Source organism: Prunus dulcis, chromosome 1, assembly GCF_902201215.1.
Source record: "Prunus dulcis chromosome 1, ALMONDv2, whole genome shotgun sequence".
Lineage (NCBI taxonomy): Eukaryota > Viridiplantae > Streptophyta > Magnoliopsida > Rosales > Rosaceae > Prunus > Prunus dulcis.
This window is the reverse complement of record NC_047650.1, coordinates 13,811,665-13,834,606: the sequence shown is the minus strand read 5'-3', so window position 1 is coordinate 13,834,606 and position 22,942 is coordinate 13,811,665. Positions and strand designations below refer to the sequence as shown.

Sequence of the window (22,942 nt, the reverse complement as noted above, 5' to 3'; positions counted from 1 at the left end):
TTCAGGAGATTAGGAAGGTCTCATATGCCTTCCCCCATATCGAATGGAATTGGATCCCCCGCAAAAGGAATCGAGCTGCCCACATCGCAGCATCAATAGGTGCAAGACCGGTGGAACTGGAAAGTTGGGTCAATTGACCACCTCCGTCTTTGATGCGTGTCCTCGTTTCTGATGGGCTCACATGTCCTCTATTAATTAGTTCAATTTTGTTTGGGTTAAAAGCTGTGTTCTTTGGGTTGTTCAATGACATCAAATTCCGACCCAAAAAAAAAAAAAAAAGAAGTAGCTGATTCTATAAAATGATAGGGAGATTGAATTCTTAAATGAAGACTTTTGGTCTTTAGGGGATCTGTGATGGTGGCGCTGCGGCAGGATGGAAGTAGGGGCTGCATTAATGCTGGTTGTGGTACGGTTATCACAAATTTTGAGCGAAACCTCAAACCGCCTAACTATTTGTGGTTTCGTTTTTTTTTTTTTTTTAAAGCAGTAAACCGCCCACGTTTTGTTGCTAATCGCATGGTGGTACAAACACAATTTCAGTTGGTTATTGTGAATTAACGGTTTAAATCGATTGAGATATTTTGGGCCTAAATTAGAAAGTTTTAGGTCTTTTAAGTTGGGTATTTTTGTGTCATAAAAATCCTATCTTTTATGTACTTTTGTAGGCCTAGTTTTGAAGCTTATTTTGAAGCCCTTTGAATTCAAGTATACTTTTGCAAATTTAAGCAAATAAACTCACAACCTAAATAAATAAATTTAAACCCAAGAAAATAAAGTTAAAATTTTGGTTATAACCCAAAAGAAAAATGCAAAATACAATGCAAACTTAATTAAAGTTTACAACCTAAAAGAAAAATGCAATACAAAATTAATTAAAGTTACAACTCAAAAGAGAAATGCAATTCAAATTTAATTAAAGTTACAAACCAAAAGAAAAATGCAATTCAAATTTAGGGCACCAATACAAACCAAAAAGAGAACTCATGTGTGGTGGTCGTGAGTGGATTTGAAGGACCGGGTGTGATGTATGAGCACCAATGCTATCTATAAATAAACCAACACAAGTTTAGTACATTTTATTATAAGAAAAAGCATAAATAACATGAACATAAATAAACTAATTATTTATAAGTTGTAACATGTTCCATTTCCTTGTAGAATTCAATGTCATCATCTATGGGTTCCTTGTAAAATGAAAATTTGTCTGCCCTAAGCCAATCATAAGTACACATTAATGCCTTTACCATTTTAGGATGCAAGGAGTTCTTAAAGGATCCACAATTCTCTTACCTAGGCTGAAAGCATTTTTACTAGCAATTGTAAAACTTGGAATTGCAAAGATCTCCTTGGCAACTTGTGAAAGAATAGGATATCTTCTTTGGTTCTCTTTCTACCAATTCAAGAGATTGAATTGTTTGCTCAAAGGGCTCTCAAAAGGGATCCGTCAAGTACTTATCCACTTCATTGGATATCTCAACGGATTGCTCATCTTTCCTTTTTTGCACAAGTTGTTGCATTAATTGAAATATGACATCAACAATGTCACCAATTTGTGCAACCTCATCATCAACCTCATACTCATCAGTTTGGCCATAAAACCCACAACCCCTTTTATACTTATTATACAATTCATTCAAACACTTTACAACCTCCTTAACAATCTCATCTTGCTTTCTAGAATTCACCCCAAGATTGCCAAAGCTTATTTGGAGCATTTGAAGCTTCATCCTTGGTCCTACATATTGCCTAAAAATATAAGCTTATTCATAACCTCAAAAGCTCCCCCAATATTTGTCAAATTTCAACTTCATTGAACTTGTAACCCAACCAATTCTAGGAAAATTATTAAGGATGTACAAGTTTTGGTTGCACTAAGTTTTAATGTTGCATCATAAATTTTATTGAGAAAATGCACAAAAGCTAATGCCTTTTCCCAATCATAATCTTTCGGAGGTCCCACTTTCTTAACCATCACTTTCTTAACTTTTTCTTCCTCTAGAAAGTAAGCTTGAAACACTTCACAAGACTATGCCCTCTTGTCAAAGACTTGCCTATACTTGAATGCACCTTCACGCATTTTATAGGTTGCATTCCTCCTTGTAGGCACATCCATTGGCACATTTTCCATCTTGTCCGTCCTACATGAAATGGAAAGTTCTCTAAACTTATCCAACCTCGCACGGAGAAGAGTGAATAAACTTCACACAATTTCTTATTAAATTAAGAATGTGACAAGCACACCTCAAGTGCAAGTACTTCCCATCAACATTAAGGTGTTCATTGCCTTTAGGCTTTGTGCCATGTACTCAACCGCCCCATTGTTGACGGAAGCATTATCAATGGTAATTGTGAACACCTTGTGTATACCCCAATCCATCAAACATGCATCTAGGGTTTTCCCTATGTCAAAGCCCTTATGACTAGTGATCTTTGTGAAGCTAATTATTTTTTTGTGCAACTTACAATCAATATCCATGAAGAGGATCATCACAACCATGTGATTTATGTTTTGGATCGAGGTCCAAGTACTGGTTGTGATACTACTCTTGGCTCACCAATCACACTTATTATCTTTGCCTTTCCCACACCCTCTCGGCAACCCTCTTCCTACTTGATACCTTCAACCGAGGTTGCACCTTGTACATCATTTCCTTAAAACCCGAGTCTTTAACGACTCTAAAAGGATGCTCATCCTTAATGATGAACTACACAAACTTTAACTCACATTTTTTTTTTTTATTGAATGTGTAAGGGACCAATCCACTACCCATTCTATTAGTTGTCAAGGCAAGTTGATTTGCATCACCTTGTTGATAGAGAGGAGATCCTCTCTATGTGATTTTTTAAACCCGTTGTCCCATTTTTTCTAGGGTCCTCCGGCATCTCCACTTTGAAATAATTGCAAATCCCTATAATCTTCTCTACCCTATTATCATCATTCTTGATTTATTTTGTGCAATGTAACCACACAAATCGATTTTGGGGTTTTCCTCCTATCTCCCACTACAACCCCCTCATGTGTGAGATTTTGTGTTTGAGTTGGAAGTTGTGTTTCGGGCATTTCGGTTTGTGTTTGGGGATTAGAGGCATTAGGTGTGCTAGAGTGGCTAGACTCCATCTATTAAATACAACAAAAACAACATAGAGACATATTAATAACAAATTAAACACAACCAAATTAAAAACTAAAAACAACAAATTAAACTAAAAAAATCAGAAATAAAATCAATTGAAAATCATAACAACAGAAACCAAAAAGAACATAGGCATAAATCATAATATTTAACTCAATTCAACAATTTAATTCAACACAGGCATAAATCATAATATTTAACTCGATTGAAAAGACAAAAAAACATAATCCAAAACAAAACACTCCCAAAATCAAAACTCTATTATTCCCAATTCCATAATCTATTCAAAATTCAAAACCCTAATTTTAAAACCCTTAATTTTAGAAATTAGGTTTGCTTGAGGCTATACTGTTTGTAGCTCCAAATCCACGACAACTTATGATGAGCTTGACTGATCGTGATGGCAAGGTTGAGTGCGAAAAGCCCACGACAGCGAGGTTGACTGGAGACAGACTTGAGAAAGGCTAAGGTTTAGGGTAACAGACAGACTTGAGAGAGGCTGAGTTTGAGTGAGAGTAGTGGCCAGATTGAGTTGAGACAGAGATCGAGAGAGGCTTGTTTGAGTTGAGTCTAAGAGAGAGAGAGAGAGAGAGAGAGAGAGAGAGAGAGAGAGATTAGATCTGATCATAGCCGTTAGATGAATTTTAACGGATATTACTTAGTATCAATTAATTATAAAAATATATTTTAATTATTAATTAAAAATAGATTGCGGTTTGCTGTAACCGCAAGTTTGGTTTATTCCAAATCGCAACTGGAATTGCCGGTCGATTCCTCAAACTACAAATTACAGTCAGTTTTCCCGCATGTTTGGTTCAAATGCAGTAATACCTCAGTTTTTATTTTATTTTATTTTTTTTTCAGTTTAGCAGTTTTTTGGTTGAAAATGCCACCCGTAGGCTGCATACATTGTTGTAGGGGTACATAATTTGAGTAAAGTTTATTTATTCCTTTCGTTCTTGTGTAAGATGTGGATTCCATATTGTTGGTTGGTTATTCATTTATTTAATGTTACAGTATTAAATTTTTTTTGGTACACGTGATTGGGGAAATGAAGTTTGCACAAATATTCATTTAGTGTTTTGGTTTTTTAATCTCTACTTGTAAGAGAGTGAAGGTGAAATAGCTCAACCAAATTAACTATACTCACTAGTATGCTACTATCTTAAATTTGAGTACATATAATATTTTCTCAAGAATTGTGAAACATTAAAAATACCAGAAAATGTCCTTGGTTAATTCAAACATTAAGAATTAAAATTATTAATTAAATGAGGATAATAAGGTAAATTCATATATTTTCATATTAAAAAATTAAAATTAAAAGAAAAATCAAATAATGAATCCTATTTTTATAGAATACAACTATTCATTATCTTTTTTAATTCTAAAAATAATAATAATAAAATTAAAAAAATCTGTCTCATGCGCAAAAGTACGTGCAAAAAGACTAGTATACATAAAAGATCGAGGTCCGCATTTTTGTGGGACGCCAAGGGCGTCCAAAAGCACTTATTAAATAAATAATATACTAGCCGGGCCCATTGGTGATGCCCATTTTGGTTGTTTTCAGCTCCTCGGTTAAGGTTGACTTGAATCTTCAAGCTCAAACCCTGAGACGCTTCTCCGATCTTAGCCAGGTACCGCAATAACAGCGATTCGATCAATGAGGAGAATTAAACGACGACACCGCCACCGACCAACCAACAATAACAGACCTCCAAAACAAGAAGACGACGATGAAGAAGAAGAAGAGCATGATCAGAAACCCTACATTCTTCAATTGCCAGTCCACATAATAACAGAGATCTTCTGCAAAATCCCAACAAAAACTCTCATCCAATGCAAGCGCGTGTCCAAATCTTGGCGTTGTTGGTTCTCAGACCCTCAATTCACCAGAGAACTATTTTCACGAACACCCGCTTCCCTCTGGGTCACTGGCCACTTCTTGGTCGACCTCGACAGGATCGGGAGCCAAAGCAACGTCGCGTTGCAGCTTTTTAGTAATCTCAGAGCTCTTTGTATGACCGTTGTAGGCTCGTGCAATGGCTTCCTCTGTCACTACGATTTCAATTCTGACTTTACGCGTCATCTTCACATCTCCAATCCTGTTACCTGTGAGTTTTTCTCTCTCCCAATACCTTCAAATCGTGATAGTGGAGACTGTTATGGTTTTGGGTTCAGCCCCATTAGTGATGTTTATAAGCTAGTTCGGGTTTCGTCTCTAGGCGGAGAGCCTGACCAAGTAATGGTTTTGACTGTTGGCTTTGGAATTTGGAGAAACATTGGGCACCCTGGCTACTCATTTTATAGGGTAAATCCTCGTCATGGGATTTATCTCAATGGGGTTCTTCATTGGATTGGTCGCAGTTGTAGGGACAGGTCCCGGCGTTTGATATGTGTCTTTGATGTTGAAAGTGAGCGGTTCCAAGAGTTACCACTACCGCTTTCTTCTCAAAATCTGCGAAGAACATATTTTAAGCTCGGAATATTAAAAGGTTGGCTCTCTGTAATTCATAAAGTAAATGATGTTATCAGTGTTTGGGTGATGAAGGATTACGGGGTGAAGGAGTCTTGGACTAAAGAGAATGAGTTTAAAAAACCAGTTGGTTCTTTTGTCACTTCAACAATGAAATTTACTGAGCAAGGGAAAGTCTTGGGGTTACATCATAATCAATTGATGGCTTATACTCTCGCAACAACGAGCCTTGTGAGGACCAACAAAGTGGGGGGTCTGGTTGCCTAGACCTCCAAGTTATGAATTAGAAACTTGTTGAACAGATTCTAAAGATTACAGTGAGAGTTGGTATGGAATTTCAAGTGAAATGGGTTGAGGATGAGAAGATTAGGGTGGTGGTCAGAAAGGAAAAGGTGAAGGAGGCCATAGAGAAATTGATGGATGGAGAAGAAAGCCAAGGGAGGAGAGAGAGCTAGAGAGTTAGCAGAGATGGCAATATTGAAAGAAGATGAGAGATAAAGGTGAAGTATAAAGGAGGAGTACAGGTCCGAAAGAATCAGTTTCCCAAAAAAACTACAAGCAAATATGAGATTATGCATAATTTTCAAACTCAGAGGGACCAAATTCTTAACAAAAAACCCTAGTAAATTCCTCCCAATTAGGATAAATATGAACACAGTCGAGCCATCGAAACCACTTCAATGCTTCATTCTCCATATGAAGGGAAGCCATACAAACTTTCCAATCGTTCGGAACATAAAAATAATCTAAATAATGCTCCGCTTTGTAAATCCACCCCAATGGACAATCACCATCACATAATTGAGGAAATTCGATCTTCATCAATGGCAGTCGCACGGGGCCTAGAATCGAAAAATCACGAGGACGATCACCAATGTCATCATTAACAAGCGAGTGCAGAGTGGAATCAAAATGCTCGGAGAACTCCTTACGAAGGTGATCATACTTCAAATCCAAAGAATCGAACTGGTTCAAAAGCTCACTAACACGGGCTTCAGGGCTCGTTTGGTACGGCGGACTGTCATAGACTGGACTAAATTCTGGGACTGTATTGGATTAGCTCGGATTGGCCTAAGCTGGATTAAGTACTGACCTACGTTTGGTGCAGCGTCGGACTAACAAGTTAGATTGTAAAAATAGTTAAGACCTACGTTTGGTATTGTGTCGGACTAAAAAATGATTCTTGTAATATTAAAATTCAATTAGGGATTTTGACCTGAATAATATTTAAATTCAATTAGAAATATTAAATTGGGGCTGATGTGTGAAATTAAAAAATTAAAAAATCTTTAAAAATATTATAAAATTAAAAAATTAAAAAATTAAAAAAGGAAAAAAAACACATTCTCTCCCTTCCTCTTCCTTCCTCTCTCTCTCTCTCTCTCTCTCTCTCTCTCTCTCTCTCTCTCTACCTTTCTTTCATTGCCAACCTTGAACCAACCCCTAGAAATCTAGTGTCGACCCACCCACATACACCCGCCCCGACCTGGACCTAATGCCAATAGATCCACTCCTTCCCAACCTACTCTCCCTGCTGCCTGAAGAACCTGAGCTGGGTCCCCACCAATTTGATCAACAACTCAAGAGCCTCCTGCACCGTGGTCTCGTTGTCGTTGTTCAAAGCCTCCATCAACATCCTCATCACCACTGTAATCTTGTAAGCCCAATTGAAATATGAAAACTTGAAATTTTGAGCCTAAATTGAAATCTGAAAAGTCAATATATATTTATATATGTTACTGACCTGAATACACCATAATCAGCAAGGGAAAAAGTAATGGCCTTCGAGGTGCAGGCTTCTTCATGTGCACAGGGAGATTTTCGATAGAATTCCTGATGGCGTAGAGTTCATCAAAGAATACGATGAATCTCGTTGGGAGCATCTTGTTGGAGAGAGAGAGAGAGAGAGAGAGAGAGAGAGAGAGAGAGAGAGAGAGAGAGAGAGAGAGAAAGAGGAGAGAAGAAGAGATTGGAGGTTGTGACGGTTCTGTGTTGGTCGGACTCGCCTGTTCAGAATAGCACGCTCTCTATTTTGCGAACTGCATTTTGTCCTCAATGTATTGGACGAGTGAGTACCTTGTTTTTTACACTGTTGGATTGTAGAATCCCATTTAAGTTAGTCCCCCCTTTTACCAAACATGGGTTGCAAGTGTTATTTAGCATAGTCCAGTCCAGTGAGGCATATCAAGCACACCCTCAGTGCTCTTAACGCGATTATCCATGGAGTTATGGCAAGTCGAAGCACGAGTCATACACGGAAGCACGAGAAGGGAACAAGATTTCAACTAGACTCTGATACCAATGATAGAAACCCTTCAACCTTAACCCAATGCCAAAGAATCAAAACTATTATTTCTTATTGAAACTGGATTTACAATTACATGCCTTAGAATGAGCATAAGCCCACTAATATAATCGCTTCCCAGTTAAGCAAATAACAATTGTTAAATAACAAAACAAATTGTCAGCTAACTAAACAATTGCCTAACAAAACCTTGCCACCTCAGCTAACATACAAAAAGACCATATTAACCCTGAGAATCCTATCAATTGTCCATTAAAATCATAAGTAAAATTCTGTAAATTCAATCTATTAAAATCTTGTAATTACAAATCCCGTTGAAATCCATTACATTATAATCTTATAATTATAATCTATTAAAATCTTAATTGATACATCCCCCTAAAGTTTCCTAGTTTATTTGAATTAGTTCCTTGGTGGATTAGGATTCCTGTTTTAGTAAAGTATTTTTATCCTATTGTCTATAGGTTTTAGTTTGCTATAAATATCCCTCATGTAGTTCTTTAAAATTCAATTGTTGAGATATTAAGGAAAGTTTATTTTCTAGAGATTGGAGACTTCTTGGTATTGGTATAAAGCCAAACCCTTGGAGTGATTTCAAACCTATCCTTGTTCATTCTATTTTCTGTTTTCCATCGTTTTTGCTTCCGCTAAACTACACAACTCTACAATTCACCCGTGCCCTGCATCAAATTTGGTATCAAAGCCAGGTGTTCGTTTTTCCTTGGTTCAAAATCTTAAAGTTTTCTTGTTCTTTATGCTGTTTGTCGAGTGATGGCTCCAACTAAGACTGGTAAGATAGACCAGCCAGTGATGGGACCTTGAGCAGATTGCTCAGATGATGGAAAATATGAGAAAGCAAATGATGGCAGAACTGACCACTGTCGTCAAAGAGCAATCCACCAGATTGGAACTTTTTTATCTTCATTGTACAGACTTCGAAGGACAATTCGGAGCCATTGATCGTGCTAATTAACATGACGAAGCAAGTGTGAATGGAGAAGAGATGAATCGTTTTAGACAACCTCATGATAGAAGGAATGATCGAGACGCAGAGAGACATCATGATAGGAGGTATAATATATCGAGACAACGAAAGACAAAATTTTCATCGTGGCTATGAGTAAGACCCTGATAAAAATGTGATGAGATTAGTGAAACTTGGCGCTCCTAATTTTGGTTGTGAGCTAAATCCTAAAACATTCCTCGACTAGTTAGCTACCATGGATCGCTATTTTGAGTGGCATGACACGTCCAAGCTCAAAAGGTGAGATTTGTTAAGATAAAATTGGAGGGTCACGCTGGATTATTTTGGACCAATGTTGAAGCACAACTAGACGGAGCTGTTGAAGAACCAATCGTCCATTGGGATGAGATGAAAGAAAGGAGGAAGCAGAAATATGTACCATTATCCTATCAACAATGTTTGTCGGACAAGTGGCAAACTCTTCGTCAAGAGAACATGTCAGTTGCTGAATATGTTGCAAAATTTGAGGAATTCATATTGTGATGTGACATAAAGGAAGACTGAAGTATGACTCTTTCTCGGTTTAGATCAGGTTCGCCTAGAGCTTCAAAGAGAATTAATTCCTCATAATGTGAATACTTTAGAGCACTATCTAAAGTCCTCCAATGTAATCAAGCAAACTGATTCTCAAAGATCTGATTTTCATGTTGGCACATCTATGACTCCAACATTTATGACTCCAACATCTATGACTAATTTAGTAAAAGCTGCCAAAGGAAAAGGAGTGCTAGTTGATACACGTGGTGGTGGAGCACAAAGATGTTACAGATGCCAAGGTTTTGGACACTTTGTTGTCCAATGCCCAATGAAGGAGAGGCAATAAGAATACCTTGTAATTTCAGATTGGTAGTGGTTTAATGACTCCAACTATGAAAGTTCGAAGGGATAGAGTATAGCTCAGTACAAGGGGAAAATAGAGAATCTGTGCAAGTAAACCTCTTACCAAGGAATTTAGAGAAGCACTAGTGCAGTTAAATTTATATGAAATAAGTGAGTTTTTGGGTTTACAGTCTGTAACAGTGAGCATGGCGGCCTGGACTTTTGGGTAGCCTAAGGCTAGAAATGAAAATGAGGCCCATTTCTCTTTTATTTGTTTTCAGTTTTGCAGTTTTTTGGTCTAAAATGCCACCCCTAGGCTGCATACATTATTGTAGGGGTACATAATTTGAGTAAAGTTTATTTATTCCTTTTTTTTATTGTGTAAGATGTGGATTTCGTATTGTTGGTTGGTTATTTATTTATTTAATGTTACAGTATTAAATTTTTTTTGGTACACGTGATTGAGGAAATGAAGTTTGCACAAATATTCATTTAGTGTTTCGGTTTTTTAATCTCTACTTGTAAGAGAGTGAAGGTGAAATAGCTCAACCAAATTAACTATACTCACTAGTATGCTACTATCTTAAATTTGAGTACATATAATATTTTCTCAAGAAGTGTGAAACATTGAAAATACCAGAAAATGCCATTGGTTAATTCAAATATTAAGAATTAAAATTATTAATTAAATGAGGATAATATGGTAAATTCACATATTTTATATTAAAAAATTAAAAAAATAATAATAAAATAAAAAAAATCTCTCACATGCACAAAAGCACGTGCAAAAAGACTAGTATACATAAAAGATCGAGGTCTGCATTTTTGTGGGACGCCAAGGGCGTCCAAAAGCACTTATTAAATAAATAATATACTGGCCGGGCCCATTGGTGATGCCCATTTTGGTTGTTTTCAGCTCTTCGATTAAGCTTGGCTTGAATCTTCAAGCTGAAACCCTGAGACGCTTCTCCGATCTTAGCCAGGTACCGCAATAACAACGATTCGATCAATAAGGAGAATTAAACGACGCCACCGCCACCGACCAACCAACAATAACAGACCTCCAAAACAAGAAGACGACGATGAAGAAGAAGAAGAGCATGATCAGAAACCCTACATTCTTCAATTGCCAGTTCACATAATAACAGAGACCTTCTGCAAAATCCCAACAAAAACTCTCATCCAATGCAAGAGCGTGTGCAAATCTTGGCGTTGTTGGTTCTTAGACCCTCAATTCACCAGAGAACTGTTTTCACGAACACCCGCTTCCCTCTGGGTCACTGGCCACTTCTTGGTCGACCTCGACAGGATCGGGAGCCAAAGCAACGTCGCGTTGCAGCTTTTTAGTAATCTCAGAGCTCTTTTGTATGACCGTTGTAGGCTCGTGCAATGGCTTCCTCTGTCACTACGATTTCAATTCTGACTTTACCCGTCATCTTCACATCTCCAATCCTGTTACCTGTGAGTTTTTCTGTCACCCAATACCTTCAAATCGTGATAATGGAGACTGTTATGGTTTTGGGTTCAACCCCATTAGTGATGTTTATAAGCTAGTTCGGGTTTCGTCTCTAGGCGGAGAGCCTGACCAAGTAATGGTTTTGACTGTTGGCTCTGGAATTTGGAGAAACATTGGGCACCCTGGCTACTCATTTTATAGGGTAAATCCTCGTCATGGGATTTATCTCAATGGGGTTCTTCATTGGATTGGTCGCAGTTGTAGGGACAGGTCCCGGCGTTTGATATGTGTCTTTGATGTTGAAAGTGAGTGGTTCCAAGAGTTACCACTACCGCTTTCTTCTCAAAATCTGCGAAGAACATATTTTAAGCTCGGAATATTAAAAGGTTGGCTCTCTGTAATTCATAAAGTAAATGATGTTATCAGTATTTGGGTGATGAAGGATTACGGGGTGAAGGAGTCTTGGACTAAAGAGCATGAGTTTAAAGAACCAGTTGGTTCTTTTGCCACTTCAACAATGAAATTTACTGAGCAAGGGCAAGTCTTGGGGTTACATCATAATCAATTGATGGCTTAGACTCTCGCAACAACGAGCCTTGTGAGGGTTCAGGTTGATGGATTACCTTCATGGATTTCGGAGGCATGGGAACTTGTTCCGAGCTTTGTTTCGCTTAAGGATATCGCCGGAGGGTTACAGCATGAAGGTACCATATGTCAATCATAAGCATTTTGTATTTCTTGCTCTGTGGAATATGAACTTTTCAAAGTCATGTTTTATTAACAGTAGTGATAGAATGTCTAGTTGGTGTAGTTTTGATTAGTTTTTTCCGTTTAGTTGCACATAACCCCTTGTGTTATTTTGGATCCATCCAATTACTGTTTTGTCAGCTGTTATTGAGAAATGGCTTAACATTCTAACTTGTGACACTTGTTATTCTAGATAGGAAAGCTGCAGTGTTATAATTAATTTTGCCTTCTTAAGCTAGATGTAGTTTGTCGAATTATTGCTCTTTTCTCTTCTTCTATTGGTGGATTAAACGTCCACTAAACTGTGCAGTTTTCTCTTACGAAATAAAATCTTTATCATTTCGAAAAAAACAAACTTCTGACACATGTTAGTTTGGATCTTGTCATTTGAATTTGTCGAGAAGAGAGTAGTACTTTGGAATTGTGATGCGGAAATCATTAGTTAGTTTCCTTATTTATTAGTCGGAGAATGCTAGCAACTTTATCTTTAACCTTCTCCTTTGGACATTCTCTCTTTTCTTAATGACGCGGCACTTCTCTCTCACTCAAAACAATGTTTTCAATTTTAAAAAAACATTAAATTGTATTTCCGTATATACCCTTGACAGAAAACTAAAAAGTCAAAAATCCTTTGAGTTTTCACAGCCCGATCCCAAGATGCAGCCCAACCTCTCTCTCTCTCTCTCTCTCTCTCTCTCTCTCTCTCTCATATTTGTGCAATGAGAAAAAAAATCCCAACAATGACCCATGAACAGTACCCAAATAAGCATATGAAAGAAACCCACTTCCTCTCCCCCCTCATCCCTACCCAACAGCCCCCCACCTTCCCACCTCCTTCGCTTTCTCTGTTGTTTGTAATTGAACAATTTTTTATTTTATTTCTCAAATCTCACCACCAAAGCACTATTTTCTATTTTTATTTGGTTTCGTTTATTAAAAAAAGGTGTTTGAACTTTCATGATTTGGGAAGTGAAGGGTCTGTAGAGGTTAGAGACTCATTGCACAAATGAGAGAGAGAGAGAGAGAGAGAGAGAGAGAGAGAGAGAGAGAGAGAGGTTGGGGTGTGTCTTGGGATCGGGCTGTGAAAACTCAAAGGATTTTTTACTTTTTAGTTTTCTGTCAAGGGTATATATGGAAAATCAATTTAATGTTATTTTAAAATTTAAAACATTGTTTTGAGTGAGAGAGAAGTGTCACATGTCATTAGAAAAATGGAGAAGGTCCAAGGGAGAAAGTTAAAGAGAAGGTTGCTAGCATTCCCCTTAGAGCAACTCCACCCCTTAGGGCAAAGTCAAAGGCAAGGGCAAGCAAGGGCTGACACTATTTACGTGAATAGTGTCAGCCTTGCCAATTGTGGTTCCACCCACAAGGGCAAAGTCTAGGGCAAGTCTAGGACAATTACTATTCATTGTACTTTATTTCCTATTTTTTTATACTTTAAATCATTAATTTTGATAATCTTTTGTAATTAAATTTTCGGATAAGATTTTCGGATGTGAATCTCGGTTGCCACGTGTCTTATTCCAGATAAAATTTTCGGATATTCATTAATAAAAATTATAATCTCAGATTTTCGATAAAATTTTCACCCTCTAAAATTGTGCCACGTGTCCCATGTCAGATAAGATTTTCAGATATTTTTAAAAAATTATAATCTCATATTTCAGATAAGATTTTCACCCTCTAAAATTGTGCCACGTGTCCCATGTCTGATAAGATTTTCAGATATTTTTTACAAATAGTGATCTCAGATTTCAGATAAGATTTTCACCCTCTAAAATTGTGCCACGTGTCATCTCTATCTTCTGAATCCCTCTATATAACTACACCATCAACACCACTCCTCTCACACCATCTCTGATATATTCCTTCATTTCTCTGATTTTACAAAACACATTATACTCTCAATGTCAAACTTCAGGAGGGTGTTGGAGAGGCAACAGAAAGAATGGGAAGAAATCCGGCGTAGACGTGAGGAAGAAGATCGGGACGCCGATGAAGAAGAGGAAGAAATGCTTGAAGTAGCGGCGGTGTGTATGATGAATCAATCAAGCCAACACCATCGTCGTTGTGCCCCGAATGTGGACAGACGCAGAGAGTCTCGGGGTAAGAATCTCTTGGAGGATTACTTTATCCCAAATTCGTTATATCCTGCTCATAAGTTTCGAGAGAGATATAGAATGCAGCCACATTTGTTCCAAAAAAATCATGCATGATATTTGTAATTACGACACATACTTCATTCAAAAGCATGATGCTGTTGGAGTTTTGGGTCTTATCCCGGAGCAAAAACTTACAGCTGCTTTGCGGATGCTTGCTTATGGGGCATCTGCAGCGCAGGTGGATGAGATTGCAAGGATGGGAAAATCTACTATCCTAGAGTGCTTGGTGAGATTCTGTGATGCAGTGGAAAATTTGTACACGAGGGAGTACCTTCACAAACCCACTCCGAGGGACCTGCAAAGGCTTCTACAAAAAGGCGAGGCTCGAGGTTTCCCAGGAATGATCGGAAGCATCGATTGCATGCATTGGCAGTGGAAGAATTGTCCTACTGCGTGGGAAGGAGACTATGGGAATCGGAAGGGCCAAAAAAGTATCATTTTGGAGGCCGTAGCTTCATTCGACACTTGGGTTTGGCATGCCTTTTTTGTGGTTGCCGGATCTCAGAATGACCTCAATGTCCTTGGTCAATCCCCGGTGTTCGACGAGGTATTGCGAGGTCATTCCCCTCAGGTCACATACCAAATCAACAATACCGTATACTCTGGTGCGTACTACTTTGCCGACGGAATTTATCCTAGGTGGACGACATTCGTGAAAACAATTCCGAATCCCCAATCCGAGAAGGAAAGAAGCTTTGCTTCCTTTCAAGAAGGTTACAGAAAAGACGTGGAAAGGTGTTTCGGTATCTTGCAAGCTCGTTGGGCAATTATCAGGGGTGCTGCTCGGATGCTAGACGAGGAGGTGCTGAGGATTATTATGATGACTTGCATCATCCTCCACAACATGATTGTGGAGGATGAGTATGACTACGATGCTCCAGAGGTGTTTGAACCCGATCCTATGAACACGGCGTTGACAAGAATATATGAAAGGCCGATAGGACCAAATGGACTACCATTGGAGCCCGAACCGTTACTTCAGGATGGTCGATTCAACAACCCCATGATTGATCGTTATCAAGAAATGCAATCTTCATATGTTCACGAAAGACGTCAAGTTGACTTGATCGAGCACTTGTGGCAGATGAAAGGCAATCACAATGGATGAAGGCTAGATTCGTGCTTTGTTTGGAATTATGCTTTGTTTTTAATTATGCTTTGTTTTTGTGTGTTGTGTTTTGTGGAATTATTGCGAGGTCTTTTTTATTATTATGCTTTTATGTATGGTTTGTTTTGTGTGTTGTTTGCAATAAATGAAGGGTTGTTTTTAATTAATCTTTGTGAGGAATGCTCAAATGTTTTTAATAAGTAGTCCAATTATAGAATGCTTTTTTGATTGAATAAAAAAGAAACAATACAACAAATTAAAGGATAATACAACAATTTTAAAAAAAATACAACAATTATAAAAAAGGCCTTTGTTTCAGGAGACATATGGCTCGTATCCATGGCCATGATTTTCATCTCTTTTTCATCGTCGTCTTTTTCTTTTGCATGTTGCTTTTCAATTGCAAAGGCTTCCAATCGTGCCTTGTCCGCTTCATCCCTCCTCAAGTCTCTCTCCAATCTTAGAGAGTTGTTCTTAGCTATTTGCTCGAATATTTGAACACAATCAATGTTTGAAGTGGCCCCTCTCTTGGCCTTTGCCGCCTTTCTCCCAATAGGTCTCGGCGGCCGTGGGAGTGGTGACTCCGTTTCCATTGGGGAGTCTAATGGCGAATCGGTTGATGGCGATTCGTGGAGCGGCGTCTCATGCAACACAACCGGGGGTGCGATAGGAATAATTTTGAATCTGGAACAATCTTTGACAATTTCCCAACATTGGAAATGCACAAAACTTTTTTTCCCTTGCCCCGTGGCACCGAACCACATTTGTGCTTGTATGATCTATTCAAAATAAATAATTGGAAGTGCATTAAAAAAATATACAATGCAAGAAATTATAAACTATTGTGAAATGCAAGAATAAAATTGATTATGTAAATAAATATAGAAATATTGAAAATGCAAAAACAAAAATAAAGATTATGCATGAAATTATAAACTATTTTGAAATGCAAGAATAAAATTGATTATGTAAATAAATAAAGCCAATTAGGAAATGCAAAAATAAAATAAACATTGTGCAACAAAAAATAAATAGAATATGCAATAAAAAAAAAAGTTACATTAAATTGATTAAAATGGCAATTAAAAATATTTTACCTCATCGGAAAGATTCGCACCGCTCCGAACGTTCTCCTTTGCTTTTGTCAATGCATTTCTCCATTTCCCTAACTCTTTGTTTAGAATTTTCCATCTACTAGACAAAGCCATTTCGGTCCGAATGGAACCCGATCTTTGACAAAATTCTCCATGAATTTTGCTCCACATATGATGGAACTTCATCTCATTGCCCGTGATAGGGTCATGACTAACGCTCACCCAAGACTCGCACAATGCAATATCTTCCTGGGTTGACCACGAGCCTCCGATTTCAACAGAAGATGCCATTTGTTTATTTTCTACAAATGGAAAGTAGTACAAAAATGTGAGTGGATAGTAAAAAATATTGGAAGGAGAAGAGTTTGTATGGAATTGGTGTGGAAAGTGGAAAATATGAGTATCTCGAATTTTAGATTTTGAGAGCAAAATTTCAATAAAAAAATGAGAACCGTGGGTAGGATTTTAAAAAACTAATCTGAGTCATCTTGGCACACACACGCAGGGTATCAGCAGGGGCCACGACGACAATACGTGGATTCTCATACTGCTACATGACTTCACCAAATAATACACGCCGCCAATCCGGTAAGAAAAATTTCAATTATCGCTACCGTCAGACGCCGCCAGTTCGAGCCTGGGCCGACTCCCCTCGCCTCTGGGCTCTGGCTGCTCGTAGACCAGCTTGCCCTAAGCTTTTGGGCCGAAGGCTGAGCTGGACTGGCCGGGTTTTGTTTCACAGCTCACGATGGACTTAGCATGTACAATACCGGGTCGTCGCCCACCAGCAAAAAGGAAAAATCGCCTAAGTCCAAAATGCCTCCAAATAAGTCACTTAGCAAAGCAGCGCCTCCCGCAAGCCGCGGCCGTCCCCACTTGCCCCGCAAGTGCGCGTGCCTGTGGGTTAAAATCGTGATCGCTCGAGTCGAGGTCCGTGATGACGGCCGTCAGGCCGACGCGTCAGAATTACCATCACATGCTGCGTTGCCCGGGAAAAAATTTGATCGAAGTTGTTGCCGACGCCGCTGCGTGGACGCGCGCCAATGATGGACGTCATCAATTAACGTTACCGCCACACGGCGTCGGCACCGGTGGTCGCTCGTGCCAAGACAAGGGAAAAATAGGAGAATCAGGCGTGCGGCAAACCTCTACTTAAGGCGAATTTAGAGAAGCACTAGTGCAGTCAATTTATATGAAATAAGTGAGTTTTTGGGTTTACAGTCTGTAACAGTGAGCATGGCGGCCTGGACTTTTGGGTAGCCTAAGGCTAGAAATGAAAATGAGGCCCATTTCTCTTTCATTCTCAGAAATATAATAAACAAACATGGGAAAAAAAAAATTTATGCAATTAAACACATTTTGCATTCCTTCATATTTGCTCGCTATATAATCTACTAACAAGAATTTTTTGATAAATAAAAGAATTTCTAGTCCTTTTTGGTTTTCTTTCATTGATTACTACTTTTAGCAATTAAATACTTAAATACATGCAATTGATGTTCGTATATTATATAATTTTCATTTGGACTCTTCATAAACACTTGTAATCATATTTAGGGCCTCCAAATGCCAAACTATTGAAATTATTCTCCTCTAAAATCATATTCTTCAACTTGGTACATATATAATATATATAATTTGAGGCCCTACAAATGCTCCGTCCCCACCCTCAGGGCCGGCACTGACAGTAAGTGACAGAGAAGAATGCTTGAAATTTGTGTGCATTCCTTACTAAAGTCCTGGAAGGTAATAGTGTGAAGCAGCAGTTGCGCAGCACACCCTGCATAAGGTTGCAATCGTGTCTAGGATTGAAATCTGCTTCATAGTTCAAGTTCGTGTGTGCTTAGCCTGCTTTGGCTCATTCGAGCTCAAACTTAAGAGAACCGAATGAAACATGAATAAAAGATTAGGCTTGGTATTGAATTTGGTACGTTCAACTTCAAAAGCTTATTAATAGCTCATGGTGAACTTTAGAAATGGTTTGGAAGGAAGGAACAAACAAGAAAGAACCAGTGCCGGGAAAAAGGATGAGGTGAAGGGACATTCATATCAATTAAAATTAATTTAATTTTTTTTTTAAAAAAAATGATATATGAACACTTTTTAATTGATATGACTGTCTACTTATCTCTTACGTAAAGTGGCATGAAAATATGGTATACAATTTCAATTTTTCTTCAGACAATAAAAAAAAAAAAAATCTATATTTCGAAAAATTATTTATGAGCAGCAATAAATAAAATTTTATTTATTTATTTAAATAAAAAAACGTTAAACAGAAAAAGGTAGAAAGTTAAGCTGAAGTGGGGCGGGTCACTGGTCGAGCAGCTTCTTGCTTCTGCTCCAGCGAGCACTTCTAGCTTGAACGCTCCTTCTCTACTACAAGGAGACTTTTCTCCGACCTAGCCCTAGTCCGTACAGAAACGACACCGCTTCAACGATGAAGAAAACTAAACTGTGCTGCACAAACAGAGCCCCAAATGATGAAGAAGGAGAAGAAGAGCACGATCAGAAACCCTACATTCTGCAATTGCCAGACCACTTAATGGTGCAGATCTTCTGCAAAATCAGTACCAAAACGCTCATCCAATGCAAGCGTGTGTGCAAGTGTTGGCGTTGTTGGCTTGCAGAACTTTCACGAACGCCCGCTTCCCTTTTGGTCTCTGGCTTCCGCACACCCTCATCCAAGGACACTGGGCACTTCTTCATCGACCTCGACAGGGCTTCGAACGACGTTGTGTTGAAGCTTTTCAGTATAAAGCAGAATGTCCAGAGAAGTAGGGGTATACACATTGTAGGTTCCTGCAATGGCTTCCTCTGCCACGAGTTGCTTTCTGAAGTCAGCAACCAACTGTACATATCTAATCCCGTGACGGGTGAGTCTTTAACTCTTCCAGAACCCACTAATCCTTGCAGAACTTCTCCTGATAAGTATGGATTTGGGTTTTGTCCCATCAGTAATGTGTATAAAGTAGTCCGGATTATGTCTCCAATCAAAGGGTCTGAGGAGCAAGCAATGGTTTTAAATGTGGGGTCTGGGATTTGGAGAGACATTGGGGGGCTCTGTCAACTCTTTTGGTATAACTGATAATGGGATTTATCTCAATGGGTTTCTTCATTGGATTGGTCGGCGGCGTAGTGAGGGTTCTCTTTTGATATGTGCCTTCGACATTGAAAGCGAGCACTTCCGAGAGTTGCCACTACCGCCTTGTTCATTGGACCTGAAAAAAAACTCTCGTTAAGCTTGGAGTGTTGAAAGGTTGGCTCTGCCTCATTATTAGCTCCAGAGTTAAAATCAATGTTTGGGTGATGAAGGATTATGGTGTGAGTGAAGGAGTCTTGGACTAAAGAGCATGAAATTAGAGACCCACTTGGTTGTTTTGGTACTGAAATATTGAAATTTACAGGGAAAGGGAAAGTCTTGGTGTTACATTTGTCTCACTTGCGCGCTTATACTCGGGCAACAATGGGACTTGTGTGGGTTGAGATTGATGAGTTACCTGCAATGGTTGTGGAGGCATGGGACCTTATTCCAAGCTTTGTTTCACTTAAAGATATTACCAAAGCGTTAGAGCTCCCAGGTACTTTATGTCAAACATTGCTATGTGCATTTTAAACGTTTCAATGTTATTTTTATCATTGATACTAGTAATAGGATGCCTAGTTAGTTTATTTTTTGGTTTTTTTTTCCATTTAGTTGCAGATAAACCCTGGTATAAAGTTGTCTCCACGCAGCTTTTGATTGATTGTTCTTTTTGTCTTCTGTTACGAATTGATTTGTATGTGAATTTTCGATCAATGATATTTCCAAATAATAACTCTGTATTATGAAAGTTGACTCACAAGTCAGAATACAGTGATCATTAATTGAAAGAGAATCATTTGTAATATTTTTAGAACCATGGATGCTAATCAAAGTGAGTGTAGGTAAAAGAAAACGGTAGTTCTTCATGCTTGGGACAATATGACAAGGTAATAGTTTATGAGGAAGATGCTTCAGCTAATGATGTTGGGGTTATTTTAATTGAATGTATTTTTGAGTTTCCCATTTTGTTTAAATTCGAACAGATCAGACGTGTTGTGTTATTTGCAGGCGTCAGACTCATGGACAAATGAAGATTCACATGTGAAGCGTGTATTCCGTTTCTTAAACTTCAATTTTAAACTACTTTTAGTTTTATGCTTTTGTTTAGGTGTAACTATTGATTTGCCCCCAATTATAACTTCATTCTCATTTTACATCATTTTGCCTCAATTAATCCTCCTGAACGGATCCGAATCCTTAACTTGATTTTCTCGGTCATGATTTGTTTAGAGGGGGGTGAATAAGGTTAATTGCAAATTTAAATTTAAACACAGATAAGTGAATTTGACAAGCACAATAATAAAGAGATAGGGAAAGAGAGATTCAAATTCATGGATTTATACTGCTTCAGTCCACCTGACCTACATCCAGCCCTCAAGTACACCACTTGAGAGTTCAATCCACTATTTTGGAAAAACTTCTTGCAGGTGGAGTTGAAACCTTTATACTGTCAGAGCACACCACTCCTTTATAGCTACAGCACATCACTCTAATATAATATGGAAGACACCCTTCTCACCTCATAGGTCAAATAAACCCTTTTTACAAGTTTAAATGAAATAACTCTCGGAGCGGTGTGTCTTTGTACAAGTTTATTTTTAATAAGAAAGAAAGTGGAAGAGGAAAGAGAGATAGAGAGAAATAAGAGAGAACAAGGGAAAAGAAAAAATAAAGACGAAAGAGAAGGAAAGAATCGGAGAGAGGGAAGAGGAGAGGGAGAAGAGGAGGAAGAAAATCAGTGAGAGAAAAGGGGAGGGAAGAAAAAAGATAAATGAGAAACATAAAAAAAGTTTTGGGCTGCAGAGGCTTGGGGATGTGATGGGCAAAATGCTTTGGGTAGAGCAAATGGCAAAAACAAAGAAGTAAAATAATCATACTAACCCACCAAAGGCACATGACCACTTCGGAAGGAGAGATTTGCTATTTGTGTGGCAGGTTACAATATTATATTTAAAAATTACTTTCTTTTTTTTAGATGTCAGCCATAATAATTTGTGATATTTAGGTATTGAATATGAATTATATTTTTAAATATATATAAGTATATAGCTATGGCCCCATATTATATTTTGTATAATACATATACATATATATATATATAAAATTTCAGGCTCCTTCAGTTGGAGGCCCATGGCCGGCGCCCTCCTTGTTCATGCCTCAGGGCCGGCCCTGAGTTTATTTTTAGGATATAAGAGTTACAAGGACTTATCTCGTAATAATCCTAAAAGTAAAAAAGACAAACTATATTTCGCTTTGTCTATTGATCCTATAACATATGCACCTATTTTTTTCTTTTTCAATGATTACAACAGTGGAGGTTTCATAGACTATATAGAATCACGGTCAGATATTAATAAAAGAGAGCGGTAGTCTTTCATGCTTCTGACAGTATGGCTTGGTTTTAGTTTCTGAGGAAGATGCTTCAGGATATGATGTTGGGGTATACATTTTGAGCTTGCCCCTTTGTTTACATGTAACATGTATTAGCTGTTGTTTAGGCTTCAATGATTGATTATTGCCTCCCATATTTTAACTTCGGTCTCACTTTACCTCATTTAAAATCACTTAACACCCATGAACTTTATCTTTGTATCCTTTAAATTTACTTTATTTGAGCATAAATTATATTACTCAATTAGTACTAGGTAGCTACCCTAAAATTAATTAATTATACTTTATTGAGATTATATTTATGTCCCCATTTATTGGGGATTCTTAAAATATGAAGGACACTTTGCGGGGTTCACTAAGTTTTCTATTTCAATGAACCAAAGTGTCAATTTGATTTTGATTTTGATTTTTAGAGAAAAACAATAATTGTATTCATATAAATTATAGGCAAAAAACCATAAGACGCAAGTACCAGTACAAATACCCCAAAAGGTTAATACAAGGAAGGATGGAATGGAAACAATGCAATTCATGTCGTACCTCACGACCAGTTCCCTCTCAAATATTGTCAGAATTCATCACGGGTGCAAAGTATTACCTTCCTAGCAGAAATTAAGCAAGAAATGCACACAAATTTCAAGCGTTCTTGTCTGTCACTGTTAACATATTTTAAATCCAAAAAACTTTCACTAATATATTACAAAGCGAAACAGAAATTTGTTAAAAGTAGAAGAGCTAATTAGAAAGAGTGGACAAGGAATCCACAATCTGAAGGGAAAAGAGAAAATACAATAAAAGACCACTCAAAAAAAGGTAAGAGAGAAAGCTCTAAATTCGGAAAATCTAGTCTCACTTGGCAGCTGCTAACAAATCCAGCGTCAAATTAAAAGATGAAGTTTTATTGCACTTTCGACCAAAAGAAGTTCAAATTGCACAGAGCAGGAAATACAAAATGCTTAGGATAGACATATGGTACCTTCAAGCTGTAACCCTATGGTGATCTATCCTCAAGCGAAACAAAGCTCAGAACAAGGTCCCATGCCTCCGAAATCATTAAAGGTAGTCCATCAACCTCAACCCTCACAAGGCCAGTTCTTGCGAGAGTGTAAGCCTGCATTGAATGATCATCATAATTTAA

The 22,942-nt window shown here is 38.0% G+C and overlaps 1 protein-coding gene and 1 pseudogene across 1 annotated transcript; both read left to right on the top strand.

Moving 5' to 3' along the window:
- Positions 1 to 4,705: 4,705 nt before the first annotated feature.
- LOC117615208 (F-box/kelch-repeat protein At3g06240-like) lies at positions 4,706 to 11,998 on the top strand. Its single transcript, XM_034344250.1, has 2 exons — positions 4,706 to 5,849; positions 11,821 to 11,998. The coding sequence occupies exons 1-2, from the start codon at positions 4,801 to 4,803 to the stop codon at positions 11,939 to 11,941; spliced, it is 1,170 nt and encodes a 389-aa protein (XP_034200141.1). The 5' UTR covers positions 4,706 to 4,800; the 3' UTR covers positions 11,942 to 11,998.
- Positions 11,999 to 18,665: 6,667 nt separating this feature from the next.
- On the top strand, positions 18,666 to 20,461 carry LOC117615449 (annotated as a pseudogene).
- The last annotated feature ends 2,481 nt before the right edge of the window (positions 20,462 to 22,942 follow it).

What these genes read in the sequence shown, in the direction of transcription:
- LOC117615208 (XM_034344250.1), top strand. Translation starts at nt 4,801, where the DNA reads ATGAGGAGAATTAAACGACGACACCGCCACCGACCAACCAACAATAAC. An exon ending in GCAACAACGAGCCTTGTGAG is followed by an intron (nt 5,850 to 11,820) that starts GACCAACAAAGT and finishes GAGCCTTGTGAG; the next exon opens with GGTTCAGGTTGATGGATTAC.